This window comes from Dermochelys coriacea, chromosome 10, assembly GCF_009764565.3.
Source record: "Dermochelys coriacea isolate rDerCor1 chromosome 10, rDerCor1.pri.v4, whole genome shotgun sequence".
NCBI classification, from domain to species: Eukaryota; Metazoa; Chordata; order Testudines; family Dermochelyidae; genus Dermochelys; species Dermochelys coriacea.
The window spans coordinates 70,485,818-70,503,802 of NC_050077.1; the positions used below are offsets into that span (position 1 = coordinate 70,485,818).

Here is a 17,985-nt window from a genome sequence, read left to right on the forward strand (position 1 = left end):
ATGACCCTGCTGGGGGCGGGGTGGCAGGACTGTGGGGGGGGTGATGACCCTGGTGGGGGCGGGGTGGCAGGACTGGTTGGGGGGGGATGACCCTGGTGGGGGCGGGGTGGCAGGACGCGGGGGGGGATGACCCTGGTGGGGGTGGGGTGGCAGGACTGGGTGGGGGGGGTGATGACCCTGGTGGGGGTGGGGTGGCAGGACTGGTTGGGGGGGGATGACCCTGCTGGGGGCGGGGTGGCAGGACTGGTTGGGGGGGGATGACCCTGCTGGGGGCGGGGTGGCAGGACGGGGGGGGGGGATGACCCTTTGGGGGCGGGGTGGCAGGACGGGGGGGGCGGCTGGTGACGCTGGAGAGGGATGGCGGGGGGCGGCGGGAGGCCGGGCGGGGTCACTGGCTCTGGCACGGGCCGGGCTGGCGGAGTTGACGCCCCTGGGGGGGGGGGCGACGCTAGCGGGGCGGGGCTCGAGCCCCCCCCCCCCAGGCCGGGCGCGCGCCTGACGCCATCCCAGTGCGCCCGGCCCGGGGCTTGTGAGTGTCCGGCCGGCTCGAGGGGTGAGTGCGGGGCTGCCTGGGCTCAGCGGCGCGGCCCCCACCCTGGGGCTCAGCACCCTAGGGGGGCTCAGTGCAGTGCCCTGCGACGGGGGTACACGGCCCGCATGGTGGACACCCCCCCACCCCTGGGTCCCTTGGCATCGCCCCCCCACAGCCAGCCACTGCCCTGGGATCAGAGTGGTGACCCTCTTCTCCTCCCTGCTCTCCCATCTGGAGGGACTCGGGGCACCCTCCTGTCTCCAGCTGGCTCAGTGGCTTCCCCAAAGCCCCTGGGGAGATTTAAGGGTCTGTGTGTACCTGTGGGAGTGGGGGTTCGCTAGGGCCCCGGGTAGTTACGGAGAGCGCTGCCCTCTCCGGTTAGTGGTGGTGCCCAGAGGCCTTGGTAGGTGGCACCAAGAGGCACAGATTACCAGGTCTGCCCGTGCCCCCAGCCTGTCCCCATTTGCATCAGATGAGAGGGGGAAAGGAGTGACCCTCCAGTCGCCAGGGCAGAGTCAAGGTGAAGCAGATGAACTCCAGGGACGGGAGGCCTCATTCAGGCTGTGCATGGGGAGCTGGAGGAGATTAACAATGGGGAAATGCAGACCGACTATGAGGATAAAGTCCTGGCTCTGGGGTTGAGCTGGCTGGGGAATAGCCCCCAAAGAAATGTGTGGGAGCCCCAAAACTAAGCAAGTGTGAAACAAGTCTGGATAAAGCTATAGTAAATGTACAGTAGGGCCCAGCCCTGCACCGACCCCTGGTAGCTGGATCCTGAATCTTTTCCAGCTCTACTCTCTGCAGCCCTCAATCAAATCATCAGGAACCTTTCTCAATGGTTGCTCAGAGGCAATTGCTGGCCTGAATTTACACTAACCCATTTCTCTCCTTACAGCATGTGGGCAGAGAGATGATGCCGGCACCTGGCTTGGGGCTCTCCTGACTTTGCTGCTGTTGCTGACCATGGGTCTGAAAGCTGAGGCTCAGCCTCGAGCTGAAGAGACTCCCGTCAGAGTGGCCGTGCGCATTCGACCCCTGCTGCCCAAGGAGCTGTTGCACGGACACGAGGCCTGCCTGCACGGGGACCCAGAGACCAACGAGGTGACCCTGGGTCGTAACCGCCATTTCCACTTTGATGCTGTCTTCACCGAATCCTCAAACCAGGAGTCGGTGTATGGCGCCTGCGTGCAGCCACTTGTCGAGGCCTTCTTTGAAGGCTTCAACGTTACTGTGTTTGCTTATGGCCAGACAGGCTCGGGCAAAACATACACCATTGGGGAAGCAAGTGTCTGTGAGTATCTGGAGAAGTAGCACCTTCCTAGTCTTGTCCTCCTGGATGCATGTGTGGCAATGGTTCCCACCTCCACCCGCTGCCCAGGGCCTGGCTGTGAGCAGGGCAGACAGGACTTCTTGGGCTAGTTTAGTAATAATAGCATGAAAAGCTGGTGATAGTGCAACATCGAGGCTGTGAAATGAAGCAGGCGAAAAGTTGAGGAAATTCAAAGGCTCCTCAGCTTGGCCATACTGCCTGTCCTGCACTTGTACCAAGAGAGTTCACATCTCTCTCTGGTGCCCAGTGGATAGTGAGCTTTTATGTTTAGCTAAAAACTAGAGGCTGCACATTTTTCTGTGTCTGATGTAATATTCCCATAAGAACCTGACGTAACTTTTGCAAAACTATTCATCCACTGGCTTGGGATCAATACCTGTGTTTGAGCAGCATGTAAAGTATGGTTACCATGTGATTTTCTTGGGAAGGTCAAGCAAGGAGATTGTTTTGTGATTTCCTAAGGGTGCCTTCACCTTTGACTTTCCTGAGCCTTGCTTCCTTTATTTCTCAGGGCTGTTCTGCCCTAAAAATTTACATCAGCATAGCTACATCTTTCGGAGTGTGAAAAATCCACACCCCTCAGAGATGCTGACCTAACCCCCAGTATAGACAGTACTAGGTTAATGGAAGAATTCTTCCATCAATCTAGCTACTGCCTCTCAGGGAGGTGGATTAACTTCAGCGATGGGAGAACCCCTCCCGCCACTGTAACGAGTGTCTATGCTGAAGCAATACAGCTATAGCTATTTAAGTGTAGACATACCCTAAATCAGCCTTAAAAGAAGGAGTTTTGTATTTCATTTCATAGGTTTTTGTTGTTGCACTTTCCTTTTCCCCCCTTTTCTTGAGCTTCCGCTGTTCGGTTTCCATAAATGCTTTAATACTGAAGGGTTGGCTGTTTTGGTACCTAAGAGCTCCTTAAAATATTTACCGCGCATGTGCAGAAAGATAGCTATAAAAATACCAAATTGCTTGTCTGTTTTCAAGCTTGGCTTGACTTTTCTTTTTGCAGTTAGGGCTGTCTTCAAGTTTGAGGCTTACAACTTCAGATGGTTTGGGGATATTGGAAACCTCCCCACACCAAAAATCAATGTAAAACTTAATTTAATTTAAAGAAGTTCTCAGCCCAGAAGAATATTTTTTTAATTGGAGAAAGTTCTGAGCAGAGCTGGATTCAAAGGAAATCACATTTCAGCCTCAGCCATAATGTTTGCTACCTATGGATATTATAATTTACTTTTCTCTCCTTAAGAAAGCACTTTACAACTCTATACATGCAGTACCACTAAGGATATGTCTTCACTGCACGGTTAACCTGAGTTCTTCACCATGTTTTAGCCCAACCCCACAGGACTTTCCACACAGAAAAATCTCTGACCCAGGTTAAACCTGGGCTAGTTATCCTGGCTAGGGGTGTGGGTTAGAGCCCAGATCTTGCTTTCACTTAGGCTGCAGCCTGTCCATTTTGCAGTGAGGATTCAGGCTAAATCACTCAAGTGTTGATAATCCTCCAGTGCTGTCTCACAATTCCCCCCAAAGGACAGACAAGTTTTCCTGCAATTGACACAACTGGCTAGGAAAGAATCCTAGAACCTCTCAGCACAAAGAACTGTGGGATGCGCCTCCAGACACGAGGGCGAGTGCAGAAACAGTGAGGATATGGGCATAGTTTGGCTGTGGGAACACTCACACCCAGGCTAAGTTAACTGTGCTGTAAAGACATACCCTAAGATACACCACCTCTGCATGAAGGGCAGCAGTAATGCACCATTGGGTTGAGGGGAATTTTGGACAAGGACCCTAGGACCTCCTATGAGAAGTGCTCCTTGGGGCCTTTAATATGGACCCTCACTGCTGAGCACATGAGATGGTGTTAGGCTGGTCCCTGTGGCATACTGTCCTTATGGCATGAGATGTGCTCTGCTTTGATTGTCATCTGCTGCACACTACACTGGAGTTGGCTCTCTGAGCATCCACTGCTTCTGGTGATTGTGTGTCTCTCTCTGTGCCAGCTTCCATCAATGAGGATGAGCAGGGCATCATCCCACGTGCCATGGCTGAGATCTTCAAACTCATTGATGAGAACGACCTGATGGACTACACAGTCAGAGTCTCCTACCTGGAGGTGTATAAGGAGGAGTTCCAAGACCTGCTGCAAGTGGAAACGGCCAGCAAGGACATCCAGATCCGTGAGGACGACAAGGGCAATATTGGTACCTATGGCTGCTCTTAGACTCCCCTCCTGGAGTGACTCCCATGGCCAGGACTGGACGTGTGTTCCTGCAAAGCAGTGCACCGTGCTTCTGCCCTGACAAAGAAGCGATTATCTCCATTACTCTCCCCCAGCCTCTTACTATGAAACTTATGAATGGTGACTGTGGCTGGGACTCAGTTTTTGGCCACTATAGCATGTAGTTACAGAATATGGGGCATAATATGTGCTCTGACTGGGGGGTCCCAGCTGTGAGGCTTTATTTAAGGGCTTTTTTTTTTTTCCTGAATGTGGGTGGAGCAACATCCCTTCCAACATCTTCAGGAGCTCAGCCATTCAGGTCCCCCGGTGCTGGAAAGTCATTTTACAGGTGGCCATTTAACATGGGGACAAAAGGAAGTCTCCTGGCACCTGAGATCTCACTCGCGGTCCATGCAGCTGACCTTGGCTAGCAGGCTCTGCTGAATAGTGCAAGGAGAGCTTTCTTATAGCCCCATCTGCACTAGGCTCTCTGAAGCAGTGCAAGGGCCTCACCTTTGAACACTAGCCATGTGCCCAGTAGTTACCTTATGCACAGAAAGTAATTGTGGCCAAACAAACCCACGCTAGCCTTGTGGTGGATTCTCTGTCTTCTAGGGGTAGCTCCGGATTACGTATTCTCTAAGGCAAGTGAAATATTTGAAGGACATTTGGCATTGCTAGGACAATACTGGATGAGACACTGGCCTTAGTTCAGTGGTGCTCTGCTGCCTGATGTCTCTGGTCCATTCCCTCTGAAATTCCTGGGTTCCAGCGGCACCATGTGATAGTAATGGCAGCATCGGCATGGAAGGGGTCTAAAGGGACGTCCTCAGGGTGCAGGTCTCCATTTTCAGCAACACTTGAGATTCGTGGCCCCTCGCCTTTCTTAGGCACCGTCGGCTGTGAGAAGCTCAGCCGGGGTGTGCTGTGGAGGCCTCCAAAGGGATTGTATGTCATCGGGACCAACGTTTCAGTCCTGGGGCTGTTCCCAAGGGTAGCTAAGAAACCTCATTTTTCTGCTTCGCTGTATCTGTGCTATGCCCCTTATTTATTTGGTGAGGCAGGGGTGGAAGGGTTTGTCCCCCAAACAAATGAGCCAGTGTTGGTTGCTTAAAATAGATGCCTATGGCTGAATGCAGGGGCGTGGCCCATGATGAATTAGCTGGGTGCACAGTCTGGCCCTTTCGAGCAACCCTACTATAACAAACAGGTGTACCCGGCTGACTGGAGGAAAAGCCTTTGGGTAGGAAACAGATTTCCCTTCTGGGAGTTTCGCTATGTGTGAGTCCCAACTGCCCTTCCACCGCTGCTGAACCTCCTATCTGTTTCTTTGTGTGGCTTTCCCGGGCAGTGTGAGTATCCATGCCAGCACCGTCACTGCTGTGTTTGTCTCGTTGCAGTGTTGTATGGGGTGAAGGAAACGGAAGTGGAGGGGCTGGATGAGGTCCTGAGCCTGCTGGAAATGGGCAACACGGTCAAGCACACGGGAGCCACCCACATCAACACACAGTCGAGCCGTTCACACACCATCTTCACAGTAACCATGGAGCAGCGGCGCGGTGCTGGCCGACTCACCCATCTCACCCTCCACGACAGGGCCTCGGTCCCGGCCTCCGGCCAAGTCCTGGCTTCCAAATTCCACTTTGTGGACCTAGCAGGCTCAGAGCGGGTGGTTAAGACTGGAAACACAGGGGAGCGCCTGAAGGAGAGTATCCAGATCAACAGTGGCCTGCTGGCTCTGGGCAATGTGATCAGCGCCTTGGGGGACCCCCGCAGGAAATGCAGCCACATTCCCTACAGGGATTCCAAAATCACCAGGTACCCCATGGTTCCTGGGCCACCCACATACGCTGCTAATCTGGCTGGTGCTCTCTCAGCCCCGTAGCAAGGACAACAGCCTTCTTTACTGCTTCCCAGCATGCGAAGGGGTTTGGCTGGGGCTTGGCCAAACCTTGCCCAGTCAGGGTTGGTGGCTGCCACAGTTAAATTTGCCAGGTCGCTTGTCCCTGCTGCTCTCACTTGGAGGCTCTCTGACTGGTTCTGAAGAGGTCAGCTGTCCATCTCTCCAAAAGGCCACAGGTATCCAGGCCTGTCAGTCCATCCTGTAGGTGTGTTTGGCTGGAGGGGTCCCTGAAAAGCAGGGAGCCAAGGATAAGCGTGAAAGTCCAGCTTGTTCCAGTGCTGCTTCACTATAAAACATTAGGCTGGGTGACCTGTGCTCCTGTGGCTCAGGGCACTGGGAGTGGGGTATGGAGGGTCCCATCTGTTCCTGCCTAGCAGAGACTAGCAGATGTTCCCATCAGATGGCGGTTTGGGGCCTGTGTGAACTAAGGTGGTCTCAGTCTAGTTCCTAGCTCAGACAGGGTCACATTATCCTTGTTACCCCCTTGTTACCATGCCCAGCAGAGGTTATTTGGAGCCCCTCTCATCCCCAGAAGTGGCTGCTGTACTGGAGGCATTTTCACCAGAGGTCAGTTTGAGGGACGCTTGCAGTGCTTCAGGCTGTGCTCTCCCTCTCCCGTAGGAACATACAGGAACTCAGGGCTGTCGTCCTGGCCTCTCTCCAGCACTGAGCTGATGATAAAGGGTTTTGTACCCTTGGGTTCACCCTGTGAGAAGGGTGGTGCTGTGAATACCCTGCCAGCCCTGGCATGTCTGCCGTAGCATGGGCTGCAGCCCCTTGCTCTGATCTGAGGTGTCCGCTCTTCTCCTTAGGATCCTGAAAGACTCCCTGGGGGGGAATGCCCAGACTGTCATGATCGCCTGCGTCAGCCCTTCCTCCTCTGACTTCGATGAGAGTCTCAACACGCTGAACTACGCCAGCCGAGCTCAAAACATCAAGAACAAGGCCATGGTGAACTGCCGCAGGGAGACAGAGCATGTAGAGGAGCTGCAGCTTCAAATAAAGAACCTGCAGAGGGCGCTGGAGCAGCGGCACCGCTCGGAGACCCGTATCATAAACCGCTCCGACGCTGCCAAGCGGTGCCCACAAGACCACACTGCCCGCTTGCTGGCAGAGTGCGCTCACTACAGGACATGCACGGACACTGCCTACCAGCTCCTGATGGAACTGCAGGGGGAGGGCAACCTGACCGTGGAGCAGATCCTGCGAGTGAAGGAGTGGTTGTGTGCGGTCGAGAGCGAGAGGAGCGAGCTGACCTCTGCCTCTGGACTGGATAGCGGCATTGAGAGCACCTCAGCAGAGGATCAGCGCCCCCAGGCACAAGGCTCAAAGCCGCCACAGACTCAGGTATTGGGGTGTCACCCTTGTTTGGGCACTGGGCAGTGAGAAGTGTCAGTATGGTATCACCTGCCCCAGGCCAGGCTATGCAGGTGGTGATGCTTGATGCGAGAGCAGAGTGCTGGGAAGCACCTGGGAAGGACAGTAAAGGAAAAGCTGCATTGGCAGAGGGAAAGAAGAGAATGAGATGAGGTTGTCTCTGTATTAGGCCCTCACTAGAGCCTCCTGGGGGTAGAGGGGAGTAGTACTCCCTATGAGAGAAGACGGATGGGCCAATGGTTAGGGCTAGCCTGGGACTTGAGACCTAGCTTCAGTTTTGGTTTCCCCTGAATAACTCAGCAGTCCCTGTCCTCCACAGAGGACAAAGTGCTTCTCAGACATCAACTAGGAAACCATCAACCAGCTTCCCAATCCCTCTTAGGTCCCTCCCCCTGCCTCTTCACTGAAAGGCAGCTGCTGTTGGGGTGGAAAGCAGCATCCACACAGGGAGTGTGGCTGGGGAGTGAGGGAGAAGCCTGGATCCTGCTGGCAGATGGTAGCGAGGCCGAACGATGGCTGGGTTCCAGTGGGATTTTTTTTAAATGTGAAATTAAACTAGCTTCCAATGTAGTTTGGAACGTACCTACTCCTCTGGTGGGGAAAGCGGTTGTAGAACTAGAGAAGTTATTTCAATGGGGTGGGTGGGGGTGTGTGTTGTGGGAGCCCCACTGAGCACAACTTGCAGAGGGAATGGCCAGCACTGCAACTCTTCCCTCCCAGCAGTGTCCCCCATTGCAGCCTGACTTAGTAACGGTCTAAATAACATCTTTCCTCTCGGGCCTGTCACCCCAATCACATGGGGAGGAGTGAACAGGTCTTTGTGTCCGACTGGTGAGTGACACACCGTACAGCAGACATACTTGTTTGTGCCGCGTGTGGGGCAGGGAGGGAGGCACAGTGACGTTTGGGGGGTTGCTGATGCCGTCTCTCTTCCTTTCTCTGCGGGCAGGTGAGCACAGAGAAAGCATGTGAGGCAGCCAGAGAGGAGCACCTGGCCCAGCTGCAGAGACAGGTGGAGCGTCTGGAGGAGGAGAACCGTGACTTCCTAGCTGCCCTGGAGGATGCCATGGAGCAGTACAAACTGCAGGTACTGCTGGCCTCTGCCCATGCCCAGGGGAATCTCTGACCCAGCAGTCCCCTCCCCTTCCTGTTGCCTGCAACCTGTACCTCTCTGTCCTGGTGGGCAAACCCTCCCTGCACCCTCCTGGTGTCCCTGTGGGCCCTTGCTCCCTTTTCAACCTTCATCGCAGTGTTATTCCTCAGAGAATAGGCCCAACTAGGGAGCCTTTAATTTCAAATGCTGCGTGGCCCAGCCTGGCCTGTGCTGTAGATTCTCCCATCTGGGATGGGATTTTCCTGTTGGGTTTTTAGTGCCTGCCCCCCTCCACTCCCCAAACCCAGCCACATCTCCCTGCCTATCTCATCTCTCCAATTAATCTGCCACCCTTTTTCCGAATGGCACAGAGAGCGGGGGCGGGGAATCAGGGAGAGTGCAGCATGTCCTGTTTGCTACTGTGCTAGCAGCAGGCCTGAGAGACGTGCGTGGGAAACCCCATCTTCCGTTGTTTTTCAGAGCAACAAGTTGCAGGAGCAGCAGGATGCCATCTCGGAGCTACACGTGCGCCTGGAGATGGCAATGCCAGACCTGCAGGTGCCGGAGCTGCTGCAAAACGTTCACCTGGTGGAGCTCGCCCAGAGACCTCACACGGCCCCGCTGGATACCACGCGGTCCCATGGCCTCAGCCTGGTCCAGTCGAGGCCGTTCCACACCAGCCAGAGCAGAAGAGTCCATTGTGGAAAGGTGGGGGTGTAAGTCATTTCCACGGGTGCTTGCTCTTGGAAAGGGCTGGTTTCTGTTCTGGCTCCCCTGACCAGAGGAGCTGGCCTTTTCCATGTTCAGTCTCTAACTCGGCCCTAGGCGTTGGTGGTGTCCTCCCTGCTGTAAGGCCTTTGCTCAGTTTGGGGGAAAAACTGGTTTCAACCAAGTCTGAGCACTTACACATTGCATCCCGAGCCCAGGCTGCAGGTAAAGCCTTGTGTGCTGAGCAGCTGGCTGGGCCCAGGAACTCACCAGCCCTGCTCACAAAGCCACTGAGCTCCACATTGTCTCCCTCTTTGTAACTCAGTGCCCCCTCCTGAGCCCTGGCCCTTACGCAGTGTGTTCATCTTTCCGTGCATGACCACCCGCTCTACCCCAAGCAGCTCAGCAGCAGCCCATCCCACCCGGGGGAGGACCTGGTGGTGCATTGCCAAAGCCGTGCTGGCAGTCTGGAGGCCAAAGACGTGATGCTGATGAGGGAGTGCAGTGAGGACTCTGAGCCATCCTTGGAGGAAGAGGGGGAACAGAAACGGTCCCTGCACCAGCGCAGGTGAGTGGAGGCTGCACACACGGGAACGTCAGCCGGGGCCACTCCCTGAACACCATGTCTGCTTCCCCTGATTAAGGATTTGTCCAATCGCCAGCCAGAGACTCCTGCACCAGGAGTTGGGCTGGCTCTAAATGAGCCACCTAGGAGCCCTTAGCCAGGCGGGTGCCATATCCCCTAAGCCCGAGAGGTACTTGTAGAACTACAGAAGCCAAACCGGAAGAGTCAGGAAAAGTGAGTGTGTTTGTAATGGCTGAACTGCAGATTAGCGTCTAATTGCTCAGCAAGGCTAGTGCTGGCGGAGGGCAGAGGTGCTGGCCTGATGGCCCCAGAGACTGAGCCCACCCTGCACAGCACAGGCAGGGGCAGTTCAAGCTTCCTCCTTCTGTATCGCTGCCCTGATTTGGAGGGGCCATTTTTAGAGTTGAGAGGTGAGCTCCATCTCTGGGGCCATTCAGCCCTTGGCCAACTGCTGGCTTGGGGGATGTGAGCACCTGTCCATGGGAAATGGCCTGAGATGGATTTGAGTCTGCTGCTTCGTTCCAGATCCCAGCCCCTCTGAAACCCATTCCCACAGAGCATTGCTTTGCCTGGTAGGCCAAGGGCAGCTGCGTCCCTCTCTGTTGGGCTAGTGCCATGTGGCAGGCTTGGAGCAGGTTCCTTCTTCCCTCAGTTGTAGCTGAGCCTGCACTCAGCTAAACTGATTTGCGTCTGTTCTAGAAATGGGATCCAAAGCTGGAGCAAGAAGGACGTTTCCAGCAAGGTGTGTGAGGAGCAGAGCAGAGGCAACTTGTTGCCCATGCAGGAGGAACCCCCGGAACTGGCCAAAGGTGAGTGGAGACTGTGTATCCCGGGGGGGATCTTCCGAAGGTTAGTGATGCCCTCGGTCTCTGTTGGCAATGGTGAGGAGCCCAGCCATATGCTCTGCTCTAGAAAAGAAAGGTGGTGCAGGGGCATCCAGACTGCCCAACCTAGGCCAGACTAGCGCAGAATGGAGCAGATTGTGGCCCGGCTGCTTTTCTCAAGATGGAGCATTGCATGCTGGGATCTGTAGACTGAGGGCTGTAGCGGTGGTATTAAAGATGAGGGCAACCATGGACTGCGTTCTGCCAGATCTGGGCCACAGCATTATTGGCTTGTTGTCCCCTCTCCACCTTGCTTTTGGGACGGCAGCTTCCTGGGCAAGGATCTGAAGCAAGCTCGCACTCTGTGTTACAGAGGTCTGCAGGAGAAGGGAGCTGGCTGGTCCCAGGGAAGGCCTTTCAGGGAAGGACTCAGAGCGGCGGCTGGTGCAAGCCCAGCAGAAGATCCGGGAGCTTGCAATAAACATTCGCATGAAGGAGGAGCTGATCGCAGAGCTCATCAAGACAGGTGCAGAGATGCTGGTGTGGTGATGCTCCTACCAGGGAGGCTTTGGGGTTCTTGGGCTTACACCTATGGGAGGAGATGCTGAATCTCTGCCTGTCTTCTCTCCTGGTGGGACATTGTTCCCTCTGTTCCTCCAACTCTGCATCCCTCCCTGTGCGCCTTCCCCGTTAGGCCAGGTTCGCAGTGCGCTGAGTGACCTTCCCTGCCACACTTGTTACCACGAGCATGGCCCCACTCCCTGGATCTGGGCCACGCTGTCCTGCATCTTGGGGGGCTTGCTCTTACTGCTAGCAAGGAGACTCTCCCTCCTCAGCAGGGAAGTGAGCCCTGTGCCCAGCTGCTTGCCTGGCCTCAGAAAATACTGATTAAACCCTTGCATGCAGTATGAGACAATCCCCCCTCAGCCATCTCTCTCCCCCTCTTTCCACTCTAGTGCTGCTTCTGCCACCACCTTATGGTTGAGATCCTTCTTCTTGGCTTCTCCTTCATTTCCCTCAGGGTCTCTCATTGGAGGAGCTGAGGGAGGGAAGGGTGCTGGCTGGAAGAAGGGGAGGAGTCACAGCATCCAGCCCCATTTCAAGCCAGAGCAGGGATTGCTGGAGATCAGACCAGCAGGGCTGGTGGCATACGTGGTATGCTGCAGTGGGGCTTCCTGCAGGATGAGCCAAGAGAACATTGGGGCAAGGTGGGAAATCTGATCCCCAGGAAAGGGAAGTGACTCCTTGCCTGTGCACCTGTGCAACAGGCCCGGGACAGCCCCAGTTCGTGCCCTGTGGAGGCTAGTCTAGCACAGCCCAGTGTCCCGATGCCACAACGGCTGCTCTTGAGGGGCTGGCGAATGCCTGAAGCTGCCAGGTCCATACAGTCCCTTGGCGTTGCTGTCCTTCCAGCTGTGCCTCCTGGAAGGGAGAGGGGCGGGAGGGGGCAGAGCAGTTGGTGACAGTGTGGATTTCGTGGCGCTCTCAGGCAAGGATGCCCAGGCCATGAATAGACAGTACTGCCGGAAGATCTTTGAGCTGGAGCAGGAGGCGGAGCAGGTGCGAGCAGAGCTGAGCAGTGGCCAGAAGCAGCTGCAGGAACTGGAGGGGAAGGAGCCCCAGGATGCTGGAGAGAAATGCAAACTGCAGGAATATCGCACGAGGGTTGCAGCAGCCCAGAGCAAGGCACGGGTCAGTGTGAGCGCGGGGTCCTCACCTCTCTGCCCCAGCTGGGAGGAGCGTGAAGCGCTTGCAGGTTGAGCACAGCTTGCTTGCCCCCGGGCTGTGTCTGAGTAGGGTTGGGGGCTCGCTCTCTTCCCAAAGGCTATCAGGGATTCTCCGAAGGTCAGGGTGCTATCCAGCTTCCTGGCCTCCAGTCTGAGAGCAGCTGTCCCGTGGCAGGTGCTGCGAGAGAAGCAGCAAGTGACGGAGAGGCTGGTGTCGCTGTCTGCCCAGAGTGAGAAGCGGGTGCGGGAGCTGGAAAGGAACGTCCAGCTGATGCGGCGGCAGCAGGGGCAGCTGCAGAGGCGCCTGCGTGAGGAGGCGGAGCAGAAACGCCGCCTGGAGACAGAGATGCACAAGCGGCAGCACCGAGTCAAGGTCAGAGCTAGACCCTGGGGCCAGCCAAGGGCAGAGGGTAGCTCTGGTGTGTGTCTGTGTGTCCTCGCCAGCAGCAGGTTGCGGAGGGAAGCCTGTACTGCATTTTCTGGAGTAGCAGCTTGGCCCAATGAGTTGAGCTTGAGGCTGTGAGGGCTCCAGCCCCGTCTATCAGTCTGAGCTCCTTGGCTCGGGATCAACCTGTTCTCCCCCCACTTCACCCCCAAACTAACGGCCTCTCCCCCCTGCACAGGAGCTGGAACTGAAACATGAGCAGCATCAGAAGATCCTGCGCATCAAGACGGAGGAGATTGCAGCTTTCCAGAGGAAACGGAGGAGCGGCAGCAATGGGTCTGTGATCAGCTTGGAGCAGCAGCAGGTACATAGCAGTGACCTGCCTGTTCAAATGGGGTGGGCACTTAGGGGAGTCCTGCACCAGATTGGTAATGTCAGCAAAGGTGTCTGGCCCCATGCCCTGATTGGCAGCTGTCCCTGGAATCTCCCCCCAGGAAGGACAGACTGAGCTTGACCCACACCCCTAACATTCACTGTATCCTCCTTCCTCAGGGGGCAAAGCTCACATGCAGCCTCTGCTCTGGACCCCACATATTCCTGGGACCTGAAGTGCACTGACCTGTCCTAGCCAGGACCCTCCTGAGCCCCAGTAATCCCAAACGGCTGGGGCATGGAGCAACTGTGGTGAAACCTTCTCTGTCAGCCAGATGACAGGAGGGCCAGCCCAGTGCTTAGGACACTAACCTGTTACTCAGGAAACCTGGGTTCTGTTCTCTATTCTGCCACAGACTTCCTTTGTGCCCTTGGGCAAATCACAGCCTCTGCGTGCCTCAGTTCCTCCTCTGTACACTGGGGATAAGAGCACTGCCCTAGCTCAGAGGGCTGTGTGAGGATAAATCCGTTAAGGGATGAAGCACTCAGCTCTGCAGTGATGGGGCCAAAGAAGTAGCTAGTAGAAGCCTCTGCTCCTCAGACCTAACCTCCTTCCTATCGGTGACCACATCCTTCCCCCATCCCCTACCTCTCTTCCTTTCTTTCTATCAGAAAATTGAGGAGCAGAAGAAGTGGCTGGACCTGGAAATGGACAAAGTCCTTGAGCAGCGTCGCGCCCTGGACGAGCTGGAGGACGAGCTGAGGAAACGGGAAGCCATAGTGGCCAAAAAGGAAGCGCTGCTGCAGGAGAAGAACGGCCTGGAGAAGAAGAGACGCCGGTCCAGCCAGGTGGGATGCAGGAGGTCCCTCAGACACAGCTGCATCTGCTGGGGAATGGGGAGGGGGAGAGTGCTTGCCCTACGTTTGCAGGTGTGAGGTGCCTTGGCAGGGCTGGGGATGTGGTCTGGACTGAGGCAGCATCAGCAGGGTTTGGGGTAGGGAATAGTTCCCACACTGTGTGACTTCTGCTGACTCTGCCTTCTCCTGACCTTTAATCTGAGCCACATCGGCCTCTCCATTAAACTCCTGCCTTGGAATTGCCTCTCACAGTGGCTTGGGGGGTGGTTTGGTTTAATTGCCCTTGGCTTGCATGCGTGTCGTGGAGGGCAGTTGCAGGGCTGGGTTTCCCTTGAGGAGGTGCTCAGGTGAGGTCTTGTTCCTCCTGCTGCTCCAGGCCTTGACGGATGACATCGTGCAGGTGTCCAGCCGCCTGGAACTCTTGGAAAAGGAGCTGACGGAGAAAAGTGGACAGCTCCGTCATGGCAGCGCCCATGATCAGCAGCAGATCCGGCAGGAAATCAATAGCTTGCGCCAGGAGAAGGACCAGCTGCTCAAACAAAGGCTGGAGATAGACAACAAGCTGCGCCAGGGCACCCTGCTATCCCCAGAGGTAACCAGCTGCCTTTTGGGCCCACCTCACAGCTCGTGTAGATAGCGAGAGGATGTCTAGGAAAGGGCTGTGTGCCAGCCTTTCGCGCCTAGCCTCAGAGCTACGTTGGTCACGTGGAAGAAGACTGTGATGGGCCTGATTTTGCACATTACAGTCTATCCAAATCTAGCACAGTTGAGTACAATTGTCAGCCTTGGAAGAGGCCTGAGGCTGGACATATCCGCGGGGGGAGGCCCGTGTCTGTAGTAAGGTGTATTGGCAGAGCTGTGTGTGTGTCAGATACGAGTGGAATGGGGGGGGGGGGCTAAAGAGTGAGGGGCCCTGGCAGGGCTGAAGCCTGGTTGTAGCTTGCAGATCACCTACCTGACTGCTCTGGGTGGGTTCCGTTCCCCCTCATTCTAACCCAGGAGTAACTGCAGCTCCCTTCCTCCCCCCGCGGCGGCAGGAGGAGCGGATCCTGTTCCAGCTGGATGAGGCTATTGAGGCTCTGGATGCTGCGATTGAGTACAAGAACGAGTCAATCACATGCAGACAGCGGGTCCTGCGGGCCTCGGCCAGCCTGCTGTCCCAGTGTGAGATGAACCTCATGGCCAAGCTCAGCTACCTCTCCTCCTCCGAGACCCGAGCTCTGCTCTGCAAGTACTTCGATAAGGTAGGGTCCAGATAGCTGCCCTGCCCCAGCCCACGGCTCTGCTTGGGACTGTGATGTCTAATCAAATGGCACTTCCCTCCTGCACTGTGCGGTACCTCTGCCCAGGAATCCTGGTCTTTTTCTGGCTCTCTACTGTGGAGGGGCAGCCCCCCTCTATTCCTTTTGTAGCCTGGTTTCTGTGCGACACACAAGCCCCCAGTGTTGCAAACACCCTGACTGGGGCAGAAGTGCTGGGTATCCCAGCTGGGCTCTACTCTAGCTGGCCCCCTGACATTGCTCTCAGATGCTGCCTGGCTCCCCTGGTGGCACTGAGGCAGCTGTGGCCCTTTGAAAGTGCTGGGCTCTATAGAAGACCAAGCCCTTTTTGCTCCTTAGCAAGAAACTAACTTGATCAGTGGGGAAGAGTGAAGCTTCCAAGCCTCAGAGAGGGTTTGATGTGTGGCCTGCTCTTGGGCCCGGGGCAGGTGGTGACCCTGCGAGAGGATCAGCACAGACAGCACATTGCTTTCTCTGAGCTGGAAATGCAGCTGGAGGAGCAACAGCAGCAGGTGTACTGGCTGGAGGTAGCTGTGGAGCGCCAGCGCCTGGAGATGGACCGCCAGCTCACCCTGCAACAGAAGGAACATGAGCAGAACATCCAGTTCCTGCTCCAGCAGAGCCAAGGTAACGCCCCTGCCTCCCTATGCCCGTGGAGATGGACCCTGTTCTTCCCTCAAGCCAAGTGGGCTCCTTGATACCCCTGCCTTAGTTAACTTTTCCATGATGGAGTTCTGTGGCCCAATGGCTCCTCTGCTTTATGTATCTTTTGCAGGGCAACTACGGCACAGTTTCTAAGTTCCACAGCCTGTAATAACACTCCTTCTCTTTGTAGAGCACATGGGTGAGGGGCTGGCCAGCAGCAAGCTACAGTTTGAGGGAAGAATCCACGTGCTGGAAAAAGAATTGAGCCGCTACATGTGGGCAAACCAGGTGCTGAACCAGAGGCTGAGCAATCTGAGCCGTGGTGAGGAAACCCCTGCTCCCTGCCGGTCAGGGTAGGGAATGCCACTTGAGCTTTACCCCTGAGACATGCTTTCATTTGCCTGCACGTGACCAGGTAGAAACTCCCATTTCTATAGCAGCAAGAGTTTGAAGGGCAGGGAAGAGCAGAGCCTATGTTGGGGCAGTTGCCTCTGGATTATTATCCAGAGGTCACGGTGCCCTTCAGCAATGTCTTGCTGTAACTGGCACGCACTTGAGTTTCCCTGACTTATCTAAGGGTCTCTCCTGAGAACCACTTCTCTAACAACCTGTCTTCTCCAGCAGGAGTGGACAGAAACATGCTTGGAGCTGGGGACAGGCCACCTGCTGTACTTGGGACCTGTGAAGAATCGGGCACTGGTATTGTGGAACAGCAGATGCAGGTGGCTGTCACTGAAGGAAGCCATAAGTGCAGGGATGAGAATAGGGAATTGGTGCATGCACCTTTACCATCCACATGGAGGCGCTCTTCACTGCCCAGTGACAGCCCTTTGGGCCCAGAGGGGATTCAGCAGAGAGAGGCAGAGTACCTGCTGAGACTTGGGCAGCCCCATGAGGTGGCTCTGCCCTGGAACCTGGCTCCTCTACCTAAACCCTGGAGGGAGCTGCGCAGAGCCAGCCTCAATGTTGCTCCAGTGCCCTTCCATCCAGGAATGATTGATGTCAGGAGAAACCCACTCTAGACTCAAGCTTTGAACCCTAACTGTGCACAGTGCTGGGAGGAGCAATCCCTGCCACGGGTAGCTAGTAAATACCTTCCTGCTCTGCTTAGGCAGCTTGGCTACAAACATACTGCATTTCATTGAGGACTGGGCTGGGCTGTTTTCACAAGGAAAAATTGCTAAGAAGGCAGCTGATGGGAGGTGTAATCAGTTCCACTTTGGTGTCCCAGCCCAGTTGTGTTAGCTGGGCAGTCTTCCCCACCCACATCCACAGCAGCTTCCCCTGGCACAACTCTGGTCAGGGCCTCTACCACTATGGACTTATATTTACGGTTTGGGAGCCTGCCTGCTGGCATCTTCCTAAGGGAAAGCCTCTGTTGGCTGCAGCCAGGGGAAGCTGCTTTCTGACACTAGCACTATGTGTGGGGGACTTGTAAATATCTTTGTAGTAACTTTTTTACATTTCTGCTATAACTTTCTAATAAAGCAGAGTGAGTTTTATTAAATCACATGTGTCACAGCCTCCTACACTCTTAACCCCTGAGGGTGAGGCACTGGTTTGGGAACATGGAACCTCTCAACCAGTTATGGTAGGGCAACTCTTCTGTGTGCTCTCTTAACCAGAACTGACTCTTATGACCAGACAACCTTTTTTCTTGTATTGCCTGTTGGTAGCAGTCCATTAAACATAGCTCCAAGGGTCCTGGATAGTCATTTCAGAGGCTGGGCTTTATGGCTGTTTCTTTCCCAAGCTTTTAACTATTTTTCTCCTTCTGTACGGAATAGCCTCCAGCAGAGGAGAATCCATTGTATTTTGCCTCAGGTGTAATTGCTACAAAAGCCCTACTTATACATCTCCCCGAGGGAGGTGCAGGCATCTCTAAGCAGTCATGGGACTGGCATTTGTTAAGTGCCCTCTGATCTTCCTTACCCAGGGGAAACTGAAATGAGAATCAGTGAGGCTGAAGCTTGGAAGGAGCCTGTCATGCTATGGAAGTGCACTTCATTCCCCCCCCCCAACTAATGAGATTTTGCAGGAGAGAGAAGTTACACACAACAAATACCACATAGCTACCTTGCTTTTCAGTGAGGAGAGATTTACACACCCTGTCATTTAGTAGAAAGAGAAGC

General features: G+C 55.3%; 1 protein-coding gene across 5 annotated transcripts; it reads left to right on the forward strand.

The window, feature by feature from the left end:
* Positions 1-388: 388 nt before the first annotated feature.
* On the forward strand, positions 389-17,423 carry KIF7 (kinesin family member 7). Of its 5 annotated transcripts, none has more exons than XM_038417958.2 (19): positions 389-553; positions 1,428-1,823; positions 3,875-4,075; positions 5,496-5,913; positions 6,811-7,345; positions 8,325-8,462; positions 8,949-9,176; positions 9,578-9,744; positions 10,462-10,571; positions 10,960-11,112; positions 12,076-12,278; positions 12,489-12,686; positions 12,937-13,062; positions 13,743-13,919; positions 14,305-14,520; positions 14,966-15,172; positions 15,637-15,835; positions 16,044-16,175; positions 16,475-17,423. In XM_038417958.2, the coding sequence occupies exons 2-19, from the start codon at positions 1,496-1,498 to the stop codon at positions 16,873-16,875; spliced, it is 4,137 nt and encodes a 1,378-aa protein (XP_038273886.1). In that variant the 5' UTR covers positions 389-553; positions 1,428-1,495; the 3' UTR covers positions 16,876-17,423. The 5 variants fall into 5 exon arrangements, with proteins under 5 accessions (XP_038273886.1, XP_038273888.1, XP_043349219.1 ...); XM_038417960.2 differs by having other exon boundaries at positions 411-553; positions 16,478-17,423; XM_043493282.1 differs by having other exon boundaries at positions 524-660.
* The last annotated feature ends 562 nt before the right edge of the window (positions 17,424-17,985 follow it).

What these genes read in the sequence shown, in the direction of transcription:
- KIF7 (XM_038417958.2), top strand. Translation starts at nt 1,496, where the DNA reads ATGGGTCTGAAAGCTGAGGCTCAGCCTCGAGCTGAAGAGACTCCCGTC. An exon ending in CGCAGAGCTCATCAAGACAG is followed by an intron (nt 11,113 to 12,075) that starts GTGCAGAGATGC and finishes TGGCGCTCTCAG; the next exon opens with GCAAGGATGCCCAGGCCATG. An exon ending in GCTGAGCAATCTGAGCCGTG is followed by an intron (nt 16,176 to 16,474) that starts GTGAGGAAACCC and finishes TGTCTTCTCCAG; the next exon opens with CAGGAGTGGACAGAAACATG.